General features: G+C 45.0%; 1 protein-coding gene across 6 annotated transcripts in view; it reads left to right on the top strand.

Annotated features, from left to right (window-relative positions):
* The window catches only part of LOC121543600 (membrane-associated guanylate kinase, WW and PDZ domain-containing protein 2-like), a 242,625-nt gene that overhangs the window by 186,461 nt on the left and 37,386 nt on the right, over positions 1 to 18,778 (top strand). For all 6 annotated transcript variants that reach the window (XM_045225248.1, XM_045225249.1, XM_045225252.1 and 3 more), the window contains exon 10: positions 6,144 to 6,830. In XM_045225248.1, coding sequence (XP_045081183.1) covers positions 6,144 to 6,830 — 687 coding nt within the window. The remainder of the gene's footprint in view (positions 1 to 6,143; positions 6,831 to 18,778) is intronic.

An 18,778-nucleotide genomic window follows, 5' to 3' on the forward strand; every position in this document is an offset into this window, starting at 1 on the left:
GCAGTCAGACCCCCCCTACTGGGGACACTTTAACACTATGATATGATGGCCTGTTCTTGGCAGGAGGAGCATGTCTTCCGTTCCATACTGTTGAACGACCATTAGTAGATGATAGATGTGATTAGACAATGGAGATAGAAGTGATGGGAGTGATGGAAGCATCATGGTCCTTGGTGCTAGATGTTGTGTTTCTATTGGTCAGGTCATAGTGTGGCGGTTGGAGGACATTGGTGATTTAAGACGTAGTGTAATGTGGAGTAGAGGTTCGTGATTGTTTTGAGAAAGAACTGGAAGTCATAGAAAAGCGGAGGATGGAGACAGAGAGAGAAAGTGATTGTGTTGGTTTGCATGTACACCTGCATATTTGGTATGTGAGAAAATGCATGTGAATTCCTGCAGTGGTGTGTGTCCCTCCTCGCCCCCCCTCATAAAGAATGATTTCCTGGGCCATGGCATGATGAGGTCATGGCGCGTTCATCTGTTTTCCAGGAGCGTGTGAAGCTATTGATTGTGACACCAGGGCTCCAGGCAAATGTCGTCCGTATTTACCCAGATTAATTAAACAGTCCCGCTGCCGCGCGTCACGCTGCCTCCAGGAATACGTTATCGCTAGCTCTGTCAATATGAACCTCCATTCAAACTCTGAACGCGTTCTGTCTCCACACACAAAGGAAATGACAATGACAGGGTATGCTAAGTAGCCTGGTTCCCAGGTCTGTTTGTGTTGAGTTGCCAACGTCTATGGTAATTATACATACAGTTGAAGTCAGAAGTTTACATACACCTTAGCCAAATACATGGAGGCTGAAGAAATGTGGCTTATCAACTAAAACCCTCACAAAGGTTTTTCACAATTCCTGACATTTAATCCTAGTAAAAATTCCCTGTCTTAGGTCAGTTAGGATCACCACTTTATTTTAAGAATATGAAATGTCAGAATAATAGTAGAGAGAATGATTTATTTCAGCTTTTATTTATTTCATCACATTCCCAGTGGGTCATAAGTTTACATACACTCAATTAGTATTTGGTAGCATTGCCTTTAAATTGTTTAACTTGGGTCAAACATTTCAGGTAGCCTTCCACAAGCTTCCCACAATAAGTTGGGTGAATTTTGGCCCATTCCTCCTGACAGAGCTGGTGTAACTGAGTCAGATTTGTAGGCCTCCTTGCTCGCACACGCTTTTTCAGTTCTGCCCACAAATGTTCTATAGGATTGAGGTCAGGGCTTTGTGATGGCCACTCCAATACCTTGACTTTGTTGTCCTTAAGCCATTTTGCCACAACTTTGGAAGTATGCTTGGGGTCATTGTCCATTTGGAAGATCCATTTGCGACTAAGCTTTAACTTCCTGACTGATGTCTTGAGATGTTGCTTCAATATATCCACATAATTTTCCTTCCTCATGATGCCATCTATTTTGTGAAATGCACCAGTCCCTCCTGCAGCAAAGCACCCCCACAGCATGATGCTGCCACCCCCGTGCTTCACGGTTGTGATGGTGTTTTTCGGCTTGCAAGTCCCCCCTTTTTCCTCCAAACATAACGATGGTCATTATGGCCAAACAGTTCTATTTTTGTTTAATCAGACCAGAGGACATTTCTCCAAAAAGTATGATCTTTGTCCCCATGTGCAGTTGCTAACCGTAGTCTGTCTTTTTTATGGCGGTTTTGGAGCAGTGGCTTCTTCCTTGCTGAGTGGCCTTTCAGGTTATGTCGATATAGGACTCGTTTTACTGTGGATATAGATACTTTTGTACCTGTTTCCTCCAGCATCTTCACAAGGTCCTTTGCTGTTGTTCTGGGATTGATTTGCACTTTTCGCACCAAAGTATGTTCATCTCTAGGAGACAGAATGCGTCTCCTTCCTGAGCGGTATGACAGCTGCGTGGTCCCATGGTGTTTATACTTGCGTACTATTGTTTGTACAGATGAACCTGGTACCTTCAGGCATTTGGAAATTGCTCCCAAGGATGAACCAGACTTGTGAAGGTCTACAATTTTTTTTCTGAGGTCTTGGCTGATTTCTTTGGATTTTCCCATGACGTCAAGTTGAGGCACTGAGTTTGAAAGTAGGCCTTCAAATACATCCACAGGTACACCTTCAATTGACTCAAATGATGTCAATTAGCCTATCAGAAGCTTCTAAAGCCATGACATCATTTTCTGGAATTTTCCAAGATGTTTAAAGGCACAGTCAACTTAGTGTATGTACGGCGCGAATGCTGCCGTCTATCCACGGTTTCTGGTTAGGGTAAGTTTTAATAGTCACAGTGGGCTCAAGTGTATAGGTGATGTTGTGCCCACTGTGACTATTAAAACCTACCCTAACCAGAAACCGTGAATAGACGGCAGCATTCACGCAAATCTCAAAGCGCAAACCACCGCATTCAACCATGGCAAGGTGACTGGGAATATGGCAGAATACAAACAGTGTAGCTACTCACTCCGCAAGGCAATTAAACTGGCAAAACATCAGTATAGAGACAAAGTGGAGTCACAATTCAACGGCTCAGACACGAGACGTATGTAGCAGGGTCTACAGACAATCATGGACAATAAAAAGAAAACCAGCCACGTCGCCGACACCGACTTCCAGACAAGCTAAACACCTTCTTCACCCGCTTTGAGGATAACACAGTGCCACTGAAGAGGCCCACTACCAAGGACTGTGGCCTCTCCTTCTCCATGGCCGACGTGATTAAGACATTTAAGCATGTTAAGCCCCGCAAGGCTGCCGGCCCAGACGGCATCCCTAGCCGCGTCCTCAGAGCATGTGCAGACCAGCTGGCTGGTGTGTTCATGGACATATTCAATCTCTCCCTTTCCCAGTCTGCTGTTCCCGCATGCTTCAAGATGGCCACCATTGTTCCTGTACCCAAGAAAGCAAAGGTAACTGAACTAAATGACTATCGCCCTGTAGCACTCACCTCTGTCATCATGAAGTGCTTTGAGAGACTAGTCAAGGATCATATCACCTCTTCCTTACCTGTCACCCTAGACCCACTTCAATTTGCTTACCGCACCAATAGATCCACAGACAATGTAATTGCCATCACACTGCACACTGCCCTATCCCATTTGGACAAGAGGAATACCTATGTAAGAATGCTGTTCATTGACTATAGCTCAGCATTCAACACAATAGTACCCTCCAAGCTCATCATTAAGCTCGAGGCCCTGGGTCTGAACCCCGCCCTGTGCAACTGGGTCCTGGACTTCCTGACGGGCCGCCCCCAGGTGGTGATGGTAGGAAACAACATCTCCACTTCGCTGATCCTCAACACTGGGGCCCCACAAGGGTGCGTGCTCAGCCCCCTCCTGTACTCCCTGTTCACCCATGACTGCGTGGCCAAGCACGCCTCCAACTCAATCAACAAGTTTGCAGACGACACAACAGTAGTAGGCTTGATTACCAACAATGACGAAACCGCCTACAGGGAGGAGGTGAGGGCTCTGGGAGTGTGGTGCCAGGAAAATAACCTCTCACTCAACATCAACAAAACAAAGGAGATGATCGTGGACTTCAGGAAACAGCAGAGGGTGCACCCCCCTATCCACATCTACGGGACCGCAGTGGAGAAGGTGGAAAGCTTCAAGTTCCTTGGCATACACATCACCGACAAACTGAAATGGTCCACCCACACAGACAGTGTGGTGATGAAGGCGCAACAGAGCCTCTTCAACCTCAGGAGGCTGAAGAAATTTGGCTTATCACCTAAAACCCTCACAAACTTTTACAGATGCACAATTGAGAGCATCCTGTCGGGCTGTATCACCGCCTGGTACGGCAACTGCACCACCCACAACCGCAGGGCACTCCAGAGGGTGGTGCGGTCTGCCGAACACATTACCGGGGGCAAACTACCTGCCCTCCAAGACACATACAGCACCTGATGTCACAGGAAGGCCAAAAAGATAATCAAGGACATTAACCACCCGAGTTACTGCCTGTTCACCCCGCTATCATCCAGAAGGCTAGGTCAGCACAGGTGCATCAAAGCTGGGACCGAGAGAATGAAAAACAGCTTCTATCTCAAGGCCATCAGACTGTTAAGTAGCCATCACTAGCACATTAGAGGCTGCTGCTGCCTATTGAAATCACTGGCCACTTTAAGAAATGGAACACTAGTCACTTTAATAATGTTTACATATCTTGCACTACTCATCTCATATGTATATACTGCATTCTATTCTATAATATTCTTCTGTATCTTAGTCCATGCCGTTGTGTCATTGCTTGTCCATATATGTATATATTCTTAAATCCCATTCCTTACTTTTTTGTGTGTATTGGGTATATATTGTGTAATTGTTAGATATTACTGCACTATCGGAGCTAGAAGCACAAGCATTTCGCTACACCCGCTATAACATCTGCTAAACACGTGTATGTGACAAATACAATTTGATTTGATTTGATGTAAACTTCTGACCCACTGGAATTGTGATACAGTGAATTATAAGTGAAATAATCTGTCTGTAAACAGTTGTTGGAAAGATTACTTGTGTCATGCACAAAGTAGATGTCCTAACCGACTTGCCAAAACTATAGTTTGTTAACAAGAAATTTGTGGAGTGGTTGAAAAACGAGTTTTAATGACTCCAACCTAAGTGTATGTAAACTTCCGACTTCAACTGTATGTAAACTTCCGACTTGAACTGTACATTGATTGTACTAAACAGTACAGATGTTGGACCAGGCTATATGCTAAGGTCATGCGGGAGGAAATTATTCAGACTTATAGTACTCTTCACACCATTTGCTTTGGTCATTATCTAGAATAGTTTGGGTCAATTCCATTTTAAGGGAATGAATTAAAATGTCATTGGAGTTGCCCAGTTCACTGAAGCTACCAACCCTATTGCCTCCATCTATATAAACAATAGCCAGGAAACTGACAGTCGTGGCCATTCAGTTAACAGCCTGATGAAGAGGTAGCTCTCTCCACTAGCCTTTTCACCTTTCATACAGCATAGGAGCTCCCTCTCTCCCTCTCTCTCTCCCTCTCTCTCTCTCTCTCTCTCTCTCTCTCTCTCTCTCTCTCTCTCTCTCTCTCTCTCTCTCTCTCTCTCTCTCTCTCTCTCTCTCTCTCTCTCTCTCTCTCTCTCTCTCTCTCTCTCTCTCTCTCTCTCTCTCTCTCTCTCTCTCTCTCTCTCTCTCTCTCTCTCTCTCTCTCTCTCTCTCTCTCTCTCTCTCTCTCTCTCTCTCTCTCTCTCTCTCTCTCTCTCTCTCTCTCTCTCTCTCTCTCTCTCTCTCTCTCTCTCTCTCTCTCTCTCTCTCTCTCTCTCTCTCTCTCTCTCTCTCCCTCTCCCTTTCTTTCTTTCTTTCTTTCTTTCTTTCTTTCTTTCTTTCTTTCTTTCTTTCTTTCTTTCTTTCTTTCTTTCTTTCTTTCTCTCTCTCTCTCTCTCTCTCTCTCTCTCTCTCTCTCTCTCTCTCTCTCTCTCTCTCTCTCTCTCTCTCTCTCTCTCTCTCTCTCTCTCTCTCTCTCTCTCGCTCTCGCTCTCCCCCTCTCTCTCTCCCGCTCCCTCTCTATCTCTCTCATCAGCATAATAATTATGCTTATAATTGAACAATTATGATTGTCATTATAAACCTGGGCAGTGCGTTTTGGCGAGACTGAAATTAAATATGGATGCCACCTTGTGTTCTCCCACTTAATCAACATCTTCTGAAATAGAGAGCCGTATCTCACCTGACAGAACACAAAATACAATATTCAATAGAATAGAGCACCGGAGACAGAGAGGAAGATATGGCACTTTGTCAGAGAGAGAGAGAAAGAGAGAGAGAGAAAGAGCTATTGTGTATTAATTGTCAATTAATAGTTGAGTTATCTAAATAGCAGTGAGTGTGTAGGGATAGGTGATAGTGATGACCTGTGTCAAATCTCACTCTCATGTCCATTATCTGAGGTGCAATGCAGGTACAGTAATGTTGGAGCCTATTCAGTGGAATGCAACATTCAGATGATGTTTCAGATAGAAATGTAGTGTATTGATACTGAGACAAAGACCTATTCTGCATGATAAAGAACCATACCTTTTCTACACAATATTGAATAAGCCCTATTGAACACACTATAGGTCTTGTTTTTGGCAATGTATTTGGCCTTGATTGGCTGTGTGCCTCCCCTCCTCCAGGTGATGTCATCGTGTACATCAATGACGTGTGTGTCCTGGGCACCACCCATGCCGACGTGGTCAAGCTGTTCCAGTCAGTGCCCATCGGGCAGAGCGTAACCCTGGTGCTGTGCCGTGGCTACCAGCTGCCCTACGACCCCGAGGACCCGGGTGCCAGCGCCGGCGCCACCACCACCCTCCTCTCCCCACTGGGCCTGATGGAGCAGCGCCCCCTCCTTGTCAACGGACGCTCGAACTACGACAGCTACATGGACTACATCTCGCGCACGGCGCGCTTTGTCCAGGAACACGGTGACCAGCATCTCAATGCCCACCACCACCATCAACCCCCACCGCCGCACCCCGGCGACACCCACCTGGACGGCTCCTCCCTGACGCCCGGCGGGCCGCACGGCGAGGACTCGGTGTCCATGGCATCATCGGGGGCGACGCAGACGGAGCTGCTGACGCTGACCATGGTGAAGGGGGCGGAGGGGTTCGGGTTCACCATCGCAGACAGCCCGACGGGCCAGAGGGTGAAGCAGGTGCTGGAGCCCCAGGGCTGTCCTGGTCTGTGTGAGGGGGACCTGATCGTAGACATCAACCAGCAGGGAGTGCAGGGCCTCAGTCACACCCAGGTGGTGGAGCTGCTCAAGGAGTGTGCCGTCGGGGCTGAGACCAGCCTGGTCATCCAGAGGGGTGGAGGAGGTAAGAATACCCCTGGGGCCTCCATAACCGGCTGGCTACTTCCTGTCTTTCTCTCCATGTAGCAGAGCTTCTTCATCTTTCTTTTATCTATCTCTACCCATCTCTGTCTCTCTCTCTCTCTCTCTTTCTCTTCCTGTCCCTCTCTTTCTCTGTCTTTCTCTTTCTCTCTTCTATCCATTCTATCATTCTCTTTCTCTGTTTTCCTGGTGACCTGGTCCAGGTGAGTGTGTGTCCTGTCTGTGTGTGTCCTGTCCTAAGACCACAGAAACACATTATACAGTACGACCGTGCTTGACTGACACACAGCTAATCGCATGCTCTTTACTCTACTTTACTTTACTTACTTACTGGGGAGAAAAAGTGCTTACCTTCCGTTTACTCTGAAGAACTGTGCATATTTAGCCTGCGCTCTTTGGCATCTGAACAGAGATTTTATTGATTGAATTTCCTGCTTGATAAAAACGCTGACTCTTTTTAAAGGTTTCTCAGTTTTTCTATTTGTCGTGCGACCTTTATTTTAGAAGAGTTTAGTATGTGTGCATAGTCTAGACTTTTGTGTGCAGATCATTTCTGCACAAAATAAATAGACGATGACGTGAGCAGGATATAGAGTTCTGTGTGCGCTGTTTCTATGTTTACGTTTTGTTTTTGCGTCTTACTTTCGGTTTTGTACACCAGCTTCAAACAGCTGAAATTACTATATTTTTGGTTATGGAAAATATATTTCATAGCGGTTTAGATGGTACAGTGATTCGCTACACAGTGAGTGCTTGTTTTGTCACATAAACTGATATTAGGTGAATTACTAGAATTTTTGCAACCAGGAAATGGTGGAGCAATTTCTGCATATTGCACCTTTTAAAGATTTTATATGGAACCCAATGTCACTGTGGTCACCTATTCAAGTCAGAAAAATCAGACTTTCTCCTCTAAGGTAGCAAACCTCTACTTGATGGACCTTGTTTAATGTGATACAGTGAGGGAAAAAAGTATTTGATCCCCTGCTGATTTTGTACGTTTGCCCACTGACAAAGAAATGATCAGTCTATAATTTTAATGTTATGTTTATTTGAACAGTGAGAGACAGAATAACAACAAAAAAATCCAGAAAAACGCATGTCAAAAATGTTATAAATTGATAAGTATTTGACCCCCTCTCAATCAGAAAGATTTCTGGCTCCCAGGTGTCTTTTATAGAGGTAACGAGCTGAGATTAGGAGCACACTCTTAAAGGGAGTGCTCCTAATCTCAGCTTGTTACCTGTATAAAAGACACCTGTCCACAGAAGCAATCAATCAAATTCCAAACTCTCCACCATGGCCAAGACCAAAGAGCTCTCCAAGGATGTCAGGGACAAGATTGTAGACCTACACAAGGCTGGAATGGGCTACAAGACCATTGCCAAGCAGCTTGGTGAGAAGGTGACAACAGTTGGTGCGATGATTCGCAAATGGAAGAAACACAAAATAACTGTCAATCTCCCTCGGCCTGGGGCTCCATGCAAGATCTCACCTCGTGGAGTTGTAATGATCATGAGAACGGTGAGGAATCAGCCCAGAACTACATGGGAGGATCTTGTCAATGATCTCAAGGCAGCTGGGACCATAGTCACCAAGAAAACAATTGGTAACACACTACGCCGTGAAGGACTGAAATCCTGCAGCGCCCACAAGGTCCCCCTGCTCAAGAAAGCACATATACAGGCCCGTCTGAAGTTTGCCAATGAAAATCTGAATGATTCAGAGGAGAACTGGGTGAAAGTGTTGTGGTTAGATGAGACCAAAATCAACTCAACTCGACGTGTTTGGAGGAGGAGGAATGCTGCCTATGACCCCAAGAACACCATTACCACCGTCAAACATGGAGGTGGAAACATTATGCTTTGAGGGTGTTTTTCTGCTAAGGGGACAGGACAACTTCACCGCATCAAAGGGACGATGGACGGGGCCATGTACCATCAAATCTTGGGTGAGAACCTCCTTCCCTCAGCCAGGGCATTGAAAATGGGTCGTGGATGGGTATTCCAGCATGACAATGACCCAAAACACACAGCCAAGGCAACAAAGGAGTGGCTCAATAAGAAGTACATTAAGGTCCTGGAGTGGCCTAGCCAGTCTCCAGACCTTAATCCCATAGAAAATCTGTGGAGGGAGCTGAAGGTTCGAGTTGCCAAACGTCAGCCTCGAAAGCTTAATGACTTGGAGAAGATCTGCAAAGAGGAGTGGGACAAAATCCCTCCTGAGATGTGTGCAAACCTGGTGGCCAACTACAAGAAACGTCTGACCTCTGTGATTGCCAACAAGGGTTTTGCCACCAAGTACTAAGTCATGTTTTGCAGAGGGGTCAAATACTTATTTCCCTCATTAAAATGCAAATCAATTTATAACATTTTTGACATGCGTTTTTCTGGATTTTTTAGTTGTTATTCTGTCTGTCACTGTTCAAATAAACCTACCATTAACATTATAGACTGATCATGTCTTTGTCAGTGGGCAAACGTACAAAATCAGCAGGGGATCAAAAACTTTTTTCCCTCACTGTATCAGTATCGTTTTGTATCATTGAGGAGAGAGAGAGGGAGTGATCCCTTCCACTTGTATCTCTAGGAGGTGAAGATTTTATTGATTGAATTTCCTGCTTGATAAAAACGTTGACTCATTTTTAAGGTGTCTCAGTTTTTCTATTTGTTATGTGACCTTTATTTTATAAAAGTCTAGTATTTAAGACTTTTGTGTACAGAGAATTACACGTGAAATAAATTGACGATGAGTCATACTCTGATTCTCCTCTTGTTTCCTCAGGGATGATTGTAATGTTGTTGTTCACCAAACCAATGTGCTGTATTGTATAGATGATCACGTCAGATAGATCAGTTATATGAGAGCTGTGCTTATACAGGTACATTACTTGGGCCTTATGAGGAAGGATAGAATTGGGGTATGACACCTGTTAAAATTGTATATGGAACTCAATGTCAATGTGGTCAAAGTCAGAAAATGTTCAATTTCTTCTATAAGGTAGCAAACCTCTACTTGATGGACCTTGTTTAATGTGATATCAGTATCGTTTTGTATTTCAGGAGAGAGAGAGAGAGCGAGCTCATGGAGGAGAAAGAAAGGGAGTGATCCCATCCACTGTAGAGGTTAATCGCAGGACATTAGTAGTAGTTAAGCCTACTGTGATCAGGAAGCCCACATAATCCTCCTGCCCTATTGAAGTGTGGAGTCAATGATTGCAACAATGCTCCACAATGACTCAGCCATTATACTGGTGCTACGTGCACACACACACACACACACACACACACACACAAACACACACACACACACACACCATCAATAATTGTTGATCAACTGGTAGAAGACTACCAGTCAGAGAGCCAGGCGGTGGCAGGTCGCTCCATGGTGACTAACTAACAGAGAAAGGTCAATGTAATTTGGGGAATTGATTTACTGCCGGTTGCACATTTCTTTCTTTATTAGACTGGCATACAGAGAGTGTATGTGAGCAGAATGAAAAATAGAGGGAGAGGGGAAGCAGGGGATTGGAGGAGAGAAGAAAGCAGAAGATGTGAGACCAGGAAGTGTGGAAAGGAATTGGGTGCCGGGAGTGTTAAGTCGTTTTTGTCTCATGAGGGATGCCCATACACACACACACTCTCAATGAGCCTCCCATCTGTGCGGTAGTCGGACCCTGGCTGTGTTTGAGCCACTTTCTCAGTCTGTGCTCTGGCGGCGGTCGAGCAGAGCTGGAAGGTCAAAACGCGAGCGCTCTCCTAGAAACGCTGCCTGCTGGCCCATGAAGCTGCTAGCTAACTGATGTAGATTCAGTCACGTTACATCAAACCCACGTAGCATTTAGCTCCTCCACGCCACCATCCTGAGGCAGTACGCCACGGTGGAACGTCAGATTTGTTTGTCGGACATCTTGTGACAGACAGGCGGTGAGGGTGAAAGGTCATAGTAGTCACTTGACACGATTCAGTCTGTTTCAAACATGGCCATCTGCAGTGGGGAAACATAAATTATTTGCCCCCCCACCCATACCACATTGGCTGGAGATGCAGTCACAAACTCATTTTTCTTCCAATTGGAATTTCAATTCACCTAACTTGAACTGAATGGAAATGGAAATGACCTCAACCCCTGCAGCCAATAGCTCACACTCCTTCCCGTCTCCCAGATCTTAACCTCTGTTGCTTTGGCTGAAAACTTTCCATCCCTCCAAACCAATCAGGGATGAGAGCTTCCATCGTTTAGCCAGGCCATTATGGGCCCTAATAAAACTGTCACCATTCCATTGAAATGATGTTCCAGCTCTTAATGCCCAGCAATTTGGCTGGGCTGTCATGAAACTGGACCCGGGCCATACATTCTAAATAAAACGGCCCCTGTCTCGGTCCCTGAGGCCCTGTGTCTCCACTCAACTCACTGCCCAGAGAGAGAGTAAAGAGGTGACCGCCAATGTCTGTCTGTCTGTCACCACATTACACACAACTAGCAAACACGTCTTTCTCTTCTCATTGACTCTCAAATGGCTTGTTTGTGTCATGGCACATACACACAGACACACACACACATACACACAGACACACACACATACACACAGCTCATCTATTTGGTAAACACTTTCAAACTGAGAGAGAGAGAGAGCAGAGGGAGGACTAGCTAACTAAGTTGATTATGCATTGGCTCCGTCCGTTGTGCAGCAGTGTGTGCATGAGAGTGTTTGTATGATCGTGTGTGTGTGCGTGTGTGGTGGGCTCCAGATGGTTGTGTGGCTAGCGCTGCCATGTGGCTCATCTAATGACAGTCAGAGCGCTCCAGACGTGTCTACAGTTTACCACCTCCCAGCCTCACAACACACTGAGACACACACTGAGACAGTACCATCTGGTGGCTGTGTTTAGTACTGACACCCTCTGTCACCAGAGGGGGAAGCTGTGACAGCATTATTATTAAACACTCATCTCTTTTACACACACACACACACACTCATGATTTCCTGTCCGTGTAGAGCCTCGCGGCACTGTTGTGGCTCTTTTATGGCGGGTTGCCATGACAACCCTTCAATTAAAGGCAGAGACAGCGTTTTTGAGATCCTAAATGATCAGTGGGGCTGAGTTACCCCACAACAGCTCTGTCTGTCAGGGGCTGGCCACAGGCCTCACTAACTAAGATGAGGGAGAGCTCTTATCTCTGTGAGCTATTGGCTATTGAGATGTAGCATTTTAGAGAGGGCCCAGGACTCTGTGGTTGTGCGTGCGAGTTCCTGTGTTTGTTTGTTTATGATGTAGCCCGGGTGCCCGTTGTCATGGTCACCAGTACTCAAAGGATGAGCGTTGACATGAAAGTTGCAACCACTGTCACTGTGTGGAGTGTAAAGACTTAATTGAATGTGTATTTTTTTTACACCATGTCTCAACAAATTGCTAAAGGTAGCAGAAATACATATATTAGCTGTACATACACTCTGGATGCAATATCTGTGTTTGCACCGTGTCTCTAGCCCATAGCTTTCTGCACAAATGTCCCTGTTATATAGTTGTTCATTATTGCTTCATGGTTTGGTACTTCATACTTATGACAGCTAAATGAATGTTATCAGTGCAGTCACTTGAGCTTGCGATGTGAATGTGTGTGCGTGTGTGCATGTGTGTGCGTGAGCGTGTGTTTGTTCGTGTGTGTGGTTGCGTGTGTGTGTGCGTGAGCGTGTGTCTGAGCGTGTTTGTGTGTGAGCATCCATGTGTATGTCTCCACTTTTATTGGTATCAATTCCCATAACACTCATCATCAGGAATGGAGGAGGTCCACACCGTTTACTCTCTCCTCCCCGGATCAGAAACGGACTCACTTACCATCCCTAACATGCAGTGAATTACACATGATCACTTTCAAACGGTCCTGCACTCCTATTAAAGTTATGATATTCAGCCATCCCTTCATCTCCCCCCTGACTCCTGGCCTGTTTCTGCCAATACAAATAGCCACCGTGCCTCTCATCAGCGGCACTAATTAGCGAGTGTGCTGCAGACACCCTCATTAAGGCCTATCTATACCATTACCCAAGCTGCCATCACCACAACACTAATTGGAGCTGGAGGATTTCAGCTGCATGGCTTTCAGACTGAGACATGTCCGTTTAGTATGCGTCGACGTGGCAGGATTGTGAAGTTCACATACATTCGCCAACCCATGCTTACCCACCTGCAGAAATCCATACGTATACATGCACAGTACACACATATGCATACACCCATACATGGTCAATAGCTGTTTGCTGGTCGAGTACACTCTCTCACTGAGTTTTTCTCTTGTCGGATGCTGGCTGTGTGGGAGACATTCTAGTCTTTCTTGCTCACTTGGCATGTCCTGTTCCCTCCTAATGCTCTTAAAGGTGGCTATATCTTCCTCCGGGCTGGACCAGAGATGACTATCACAACGAAGAGAGGGAGATAGAGAGAGGGAGAGAATAAGGGGTAGAGTGTCTTTGAATCAATGAGCGCCGCCCAGCAACACAGGGATTATTCAGCACACAGCCAGACAGTGATTCATTGGCCAAACAGTAAGAGGGGCTAGAGTAGGCTGTCTGCCAGACCAGCACAGTGCTGAACAGCAACAGCCATGTTCACAGCTCTGTCTCCACCAACATGCACCATGCAGACCTGAGCCAATCCAGAACTGCCCTGTGCCGCTGCAGGAATCCATGGCCAATCAGAATGGCCCTAGGAGAGAGGAACAGGAAGAGAGAGGGAGGTGGGAGAGACATCCAAATGGCTTATGGGTAAGCAGCCAGGTCATATCCCAGCGGGCCTAGAAGAGGTTAAACACATGCACTAGGGAAGAGTGGTGCTAAGATCACTTTCATTGAGTCAGGGGTTAAGGCTTCACAAAAGTGTGTAGGGAGTCTAAGTAGGGTGCTTAACCTGGATCAGCTCAATGGCTCCATTGACGAAACTAGGCCATTTTATTTGGAGTGTGTTTAAAGCGTGCGATTGAAGTGTGATTGTATTGTACGAGTAGTAGGGATAAAGAAATGATTGTGTTGTTTTGAGCTGTAATGTAATGTGGATTGAAGTGTGGCGTTTTCTCACTGCACATCATTTCTACTGTTCCTCAGCTAGATGTGTGTTGGTATTGAACATGTGAGTGAACATGAAACCAGCATACAACAAAATCAATTTTCACGCGCCAGATTTAAAGTAGCTAGCCGTCCCTGCGGGCTTTATGTATATTCATAAGCTATGCAAGATTTACGCCCTCCATAAAATCATAGAGTTATCCAAATGACATTTAAATAATGACATGGCCTGCTGTTAGCCTGCCGTGTGATATTGCTCTTCGCTTCTGTAAGTGTGTGTGTGCGTATGCGTGCAGTGTATCTGTGTGTGTGCACATGCGTGTGTATTTGTGTGTGTATGCGTTCATGTGCGGGTGTGTCATGTGTCGTGTTGGAAATGCCTACATCTGCATAGGGGCTCGTATGGCTCTGATTCAATCAACTCATTAGCTGTACGGGGGCAGCACTAAGTCCCGTTAGTATGTTACTGATTCATTTAGCATACAGCTCTTTCACCTTAGACAGAAAATATGTCAGCCCTCTCACTCTCACTGACAGTCACACTTTACATCAGAGCTATTTATCATTTTCTTCTAATCAGGAACTGATTCAACTCTCCATCCAATCAATTGATCAAGGTAGAAAAGAAAGTCAGCAGTACTTCAGCCCTCAAGCCCCCAAATTCAATATCCCTTCCTTACATACACTGTATACACTACCTGATCTCCTGAGGGGCATTAGGACCATGGGCAGGCCCAGCTGTTCAGTGCTCCACGAGGGCATCGATTGGTTGCCACAGGAAACTGCAGTCGGTCAGCATGGTCTCATTGGAGCAGAACGGCTCAGAACAGTGCCCTATCCAACACACACTAATTAGAGGCACAGTAGAACTGGCAGGACAGCACGGTCCGGATCTCTCTGGTCATTACATGGTCCTGTCCCACTGCTCTTACATGGTCCTGTCCCACTGCTCTTACATGGTCCTGTCCCACTGCTCTTACATGGTCCTGTCCCACTGCTCTTACATGGTCCTGTCCCACTGCTCTTACATGGTCCTGTCCCACTGCTCTTACATGGTCCTGTCCCTGCTCTTACATGGTCCTGTCCCACTGCTCTTACATGGTCCTGTCCCACTGCTCTTACATGGTCCTGTCCCACTGCTCTTACATGGTCCTGTCCCACTGCTCTTACATGGTCCTGTCCCACTGCTCTTACATGGTCCTGTCCCACTGCTCTTACATGGTCCTGTCCCACTGCTCTTACATGGTCCTGTCCCACTGCTCCTACATGGTCCTGTCCCACTGCTCTTACATGGTCCTGTCCCACTGCTCTTACATGGTCCTGTCCCACTGCTCTTACATGGTCCTGTCCCACTGCTCTTACATGGTCCTGTCCCACTGCTCCTACATGGTCCTGTCCCACTGCTCTGTGACAAATGACTCACATCAGACACCTCTACTCTGTCAGATCTCCAGGTGGAATGTTCCGTCATCATTGCAAGTGTTATGCACTGTAGATAGCTTACTGTACTATGAGTACTGTAGGCTAATGATAATTTGACCTGTCATTGTTAACTTGCAGATGTAACGCTAGTTCAGATCCTTGAACTATCTGAACTATAACATTGGTTCTACTGTACCAGTCAAACTAAATGAAGTGCAGCTCAGGTATTAGAACATAATAATATATAATATAATATGCCATTTAGCAGACGCTTTTATCCAAAGCGACTTACAGTCATGCGTGCATACATTTTTTGTGTATGGGTGGTCCCGGTGATCGAACCCACTACCTTGGCGTTACAAGCGCCGTGCTCTACCAGTTGAGCTACAGAGGACATATTTGACTCATGAATTTGACCAAGATATGCTCAGGTCTGGCCCCTGTATTATCAGTGTGATCAGTCATATAATTGTAACTGAGAGCTGAGCAGAGCTGATTACCACAGTGTCTGCTGGCTCGTCAGCTCCATGGACAGCTCCCACCACCCAGTTAGCCTGTCCAGACCTCACTACTCAATTCTCTACTATGGGTCTCACAGGAACAGAGGCAAGAGTCTTTCACTCAATAAATCTCAGTACTGATCTACCATAGGAAAGGGCATCACTGACATCTCTGTCTAACCAAACACCTCATATGCCTGAGTTAACAATGAATGGATTTACCCTGTGGAGTACCCTCCATGATGCCGTCTGTTTGTAGCTCTGCCTTTCTCAACGAACACAGGTTGTTCTGTCTTTAAGTAATGCCGGTTGTTCTCTCTTTAAGTAATGCCGGTTGATAGCAGGTAATCCTAAAATCACTCGTATTGATTGACCTTGTTTTGAGAAAGTGAAGAGAAGTGAAGAGAATGTTCTGTCATTTATCACCCAGTAATGTGGATTCTTTATCATCTTTATGTATTTCTGTGCTGATAGAGTAGTCCAAAAAATTTATTGGATTTGAGAATTGTTGAAGTCGTTCCTGATAAGCTGCTGTCATTTCCCCCCATCTATAAAAATCTTTATTCTAGCCTTGGATCTGTGCAAGGCAAGCTCCAGTCAGATTGATGACTCACTGAGAGAGAATGATAGTTTGCAAACATGTCTTCTCTGTCGCTGCATCCCTCTCCCCTCCTCCCTCCTCTACCACCTCCTCTCTTTTGTTGATCCTTTTCCATTTCTGCTGTGCCACTCGTTGGGGATGGAGGGCATGTTTACGATGTGATTGCGACCTTAAGAAGAGACTAGCGCTGAGAAGCCTCCTAGCGTATAACGCATGCAGTCACTCGCTAATTCGATCCTCGACGATTTGCATCCACTCGTTTTGTTCCTGGAGGAGGTGCAAATTGAAATGGGAAGACAGACAGGATGTTGTTTGTTTGTTGTTTTTTACGCTCCCTGTTTCTCCGGGGGCCGATGTGGAGTGAATAGTTAGGGCCGTGTATGTTATGAAGCTGTGTCTTTTGATGTGAGACTGCTGCCTTGCATTGCATAGCTCTGAGTGTGAACAATGGTGGTGGTGAGTGCTGCTGGAATGCCTGCTTTCTTTTACACTCTGTTCCTTATGATAATGTGTTCGAGGCTGAAGTAGAATGTGGTATGTTGTCGTTTGCTGAGTAAATGTTGGCTGGGCCTTTTTAGATGTCAGTGGTGGTGGGGAAGGACTTGACCTTCCCCATCTGTGTTTGCAGATCTGAAGGGTCTGGATAGGTATAAGAAGTGTAGTGGTGGGTGGGTGTAAGTTATGGGTCAGGGAAAGGGTATAGGGAGAGAAGTAGGTTCTGTTTTCACATTGAAAACACACGTCCTTCTACTCCTATCACATAACCAATTCATTCAGACTACCCTCCTGCCAAAATCATCCCAAAACGTTGCACATTCACACAGCGCCTCCGGTATGCCTTCAATCAATTATCGAAAGTCACAATCTATGTTGATATATTAGAAATGGAGATCTTTAACTTGAATATAAATATTTACCCGAGAAATAGTTGGAGCCCTCTGGCCTGGCTGTATGTGGTCAAAACACAGTAGTGTTGTGATATGTCATCATCCCACACACATGCTGTGACTGTTTAGACTACTGTTCCCTGAATTATTAATTCCAAGGCAGAGGTCCATGCTACTTCTAGCCAATGTTGTAATTATGTTGAAGTGCATGCAATGACTTGCTAAAATCACACAATTATAGGACCTACACGGCTCTGTACACTAGTGCAGTGATATTCAAAGTCGGGGTCGGGGGAACTGCAGTAAGAGTCGCAAAATAAAATAATATATAATAATTTTTGGAACAAAAACTTAAGAGGACAGATTATTGTATGGTACAATATACAAACGTTTTTGAAAAACATAATTTTTTATTGTAACAAAATGTATTTATTGGTTTCTTTTCATTTTGATAAGAGATGAAAATATAATGAATTTAAGGTTATTTATTGATGTTAAATTCTAAATTTACAGAATTGAAAGTTGTGTCATTAGATTTGGGGTGGGGTAGGGTCGCGAGAAATTCTTCAAGACAAATTTGAAGAAACTTTCAAAGTTCTTGACATTTTCCGGATTGACTGACCTTCATGTCTTAAAGTAATGATGGATTGTCATTTCTCTTTGCTTATTTGAGCTGTTCTTTTACCAAATAGGGCTATCTTCTGTATACCAACCCTACCTTGTCACAACACATCTGATTGGCTCAAACGCATTAAGAAGGAAAGGAATTCCACAAATTAACTTTTAACAAGGCACACCTGTTAATTAAAACGCATTCCAGGTGACTACCTCATGAAGCTGGTTGAGAGAATGCCAAGAGTGTGCAAAGCTGTCATCAAGGCAAAGGGAGGCTATTTGAAGAATCTAAAATGTAAAATATATTTTGATTTGTTTAACACTTTTTGGGTTACTACATGATTCCATATGTGTAATTTCATAGTTTTGATGTCTTCACTATTATTCTACAATGTAGAAAATAGTCAAAATAAAAAATAATCTTGAGTAGGTGTGTCCAAACTTTTGACTGGTACTGTACAGTGGGGGAAAAAAGTATTTAGTCAGCCACCAATTGTGCAAGTTCTCCCACTTAAAAAGATGAGAGAGGCCTGTAATTTTCATCATAGGTACACGTCAACTATGACAGACAAATTGAGAAAAGAAAATCCAGAAAATCACATTGTAGGATTTTTAATGAATTTATTTGCAAATTATGGTGGAAAATCAGTATTTGGTCACCTACAAACAAGCAAGATTTCTGGCTCTCACAGACCTGTAACTTCTTCTTTAAGAGGCTCCTCTGTCCTCCACTCGTTACCTGTATTAATGGCACCTGTTTGAACTTGTTATCAGTATAAAAGACACATGTCCACAACCTCAAACAGTCACACTCCAAACTCCACTATGGCCAAGACCAAAGAG

This window comes from Coregonus clupeaformis, chromosome 15 (assembly GCF_020615455.1).
Source record: "Coregonus clupeaformis isolate EN_2021a chromosome 15, ASM2061545v1, whole genome shotgun sequence".
NCBI lineage: Eukaryota > Metazoa > Chordata > Actinopteri > Salmoniformes > Salmonidae > Coregonus > Coregonus clupeaformis.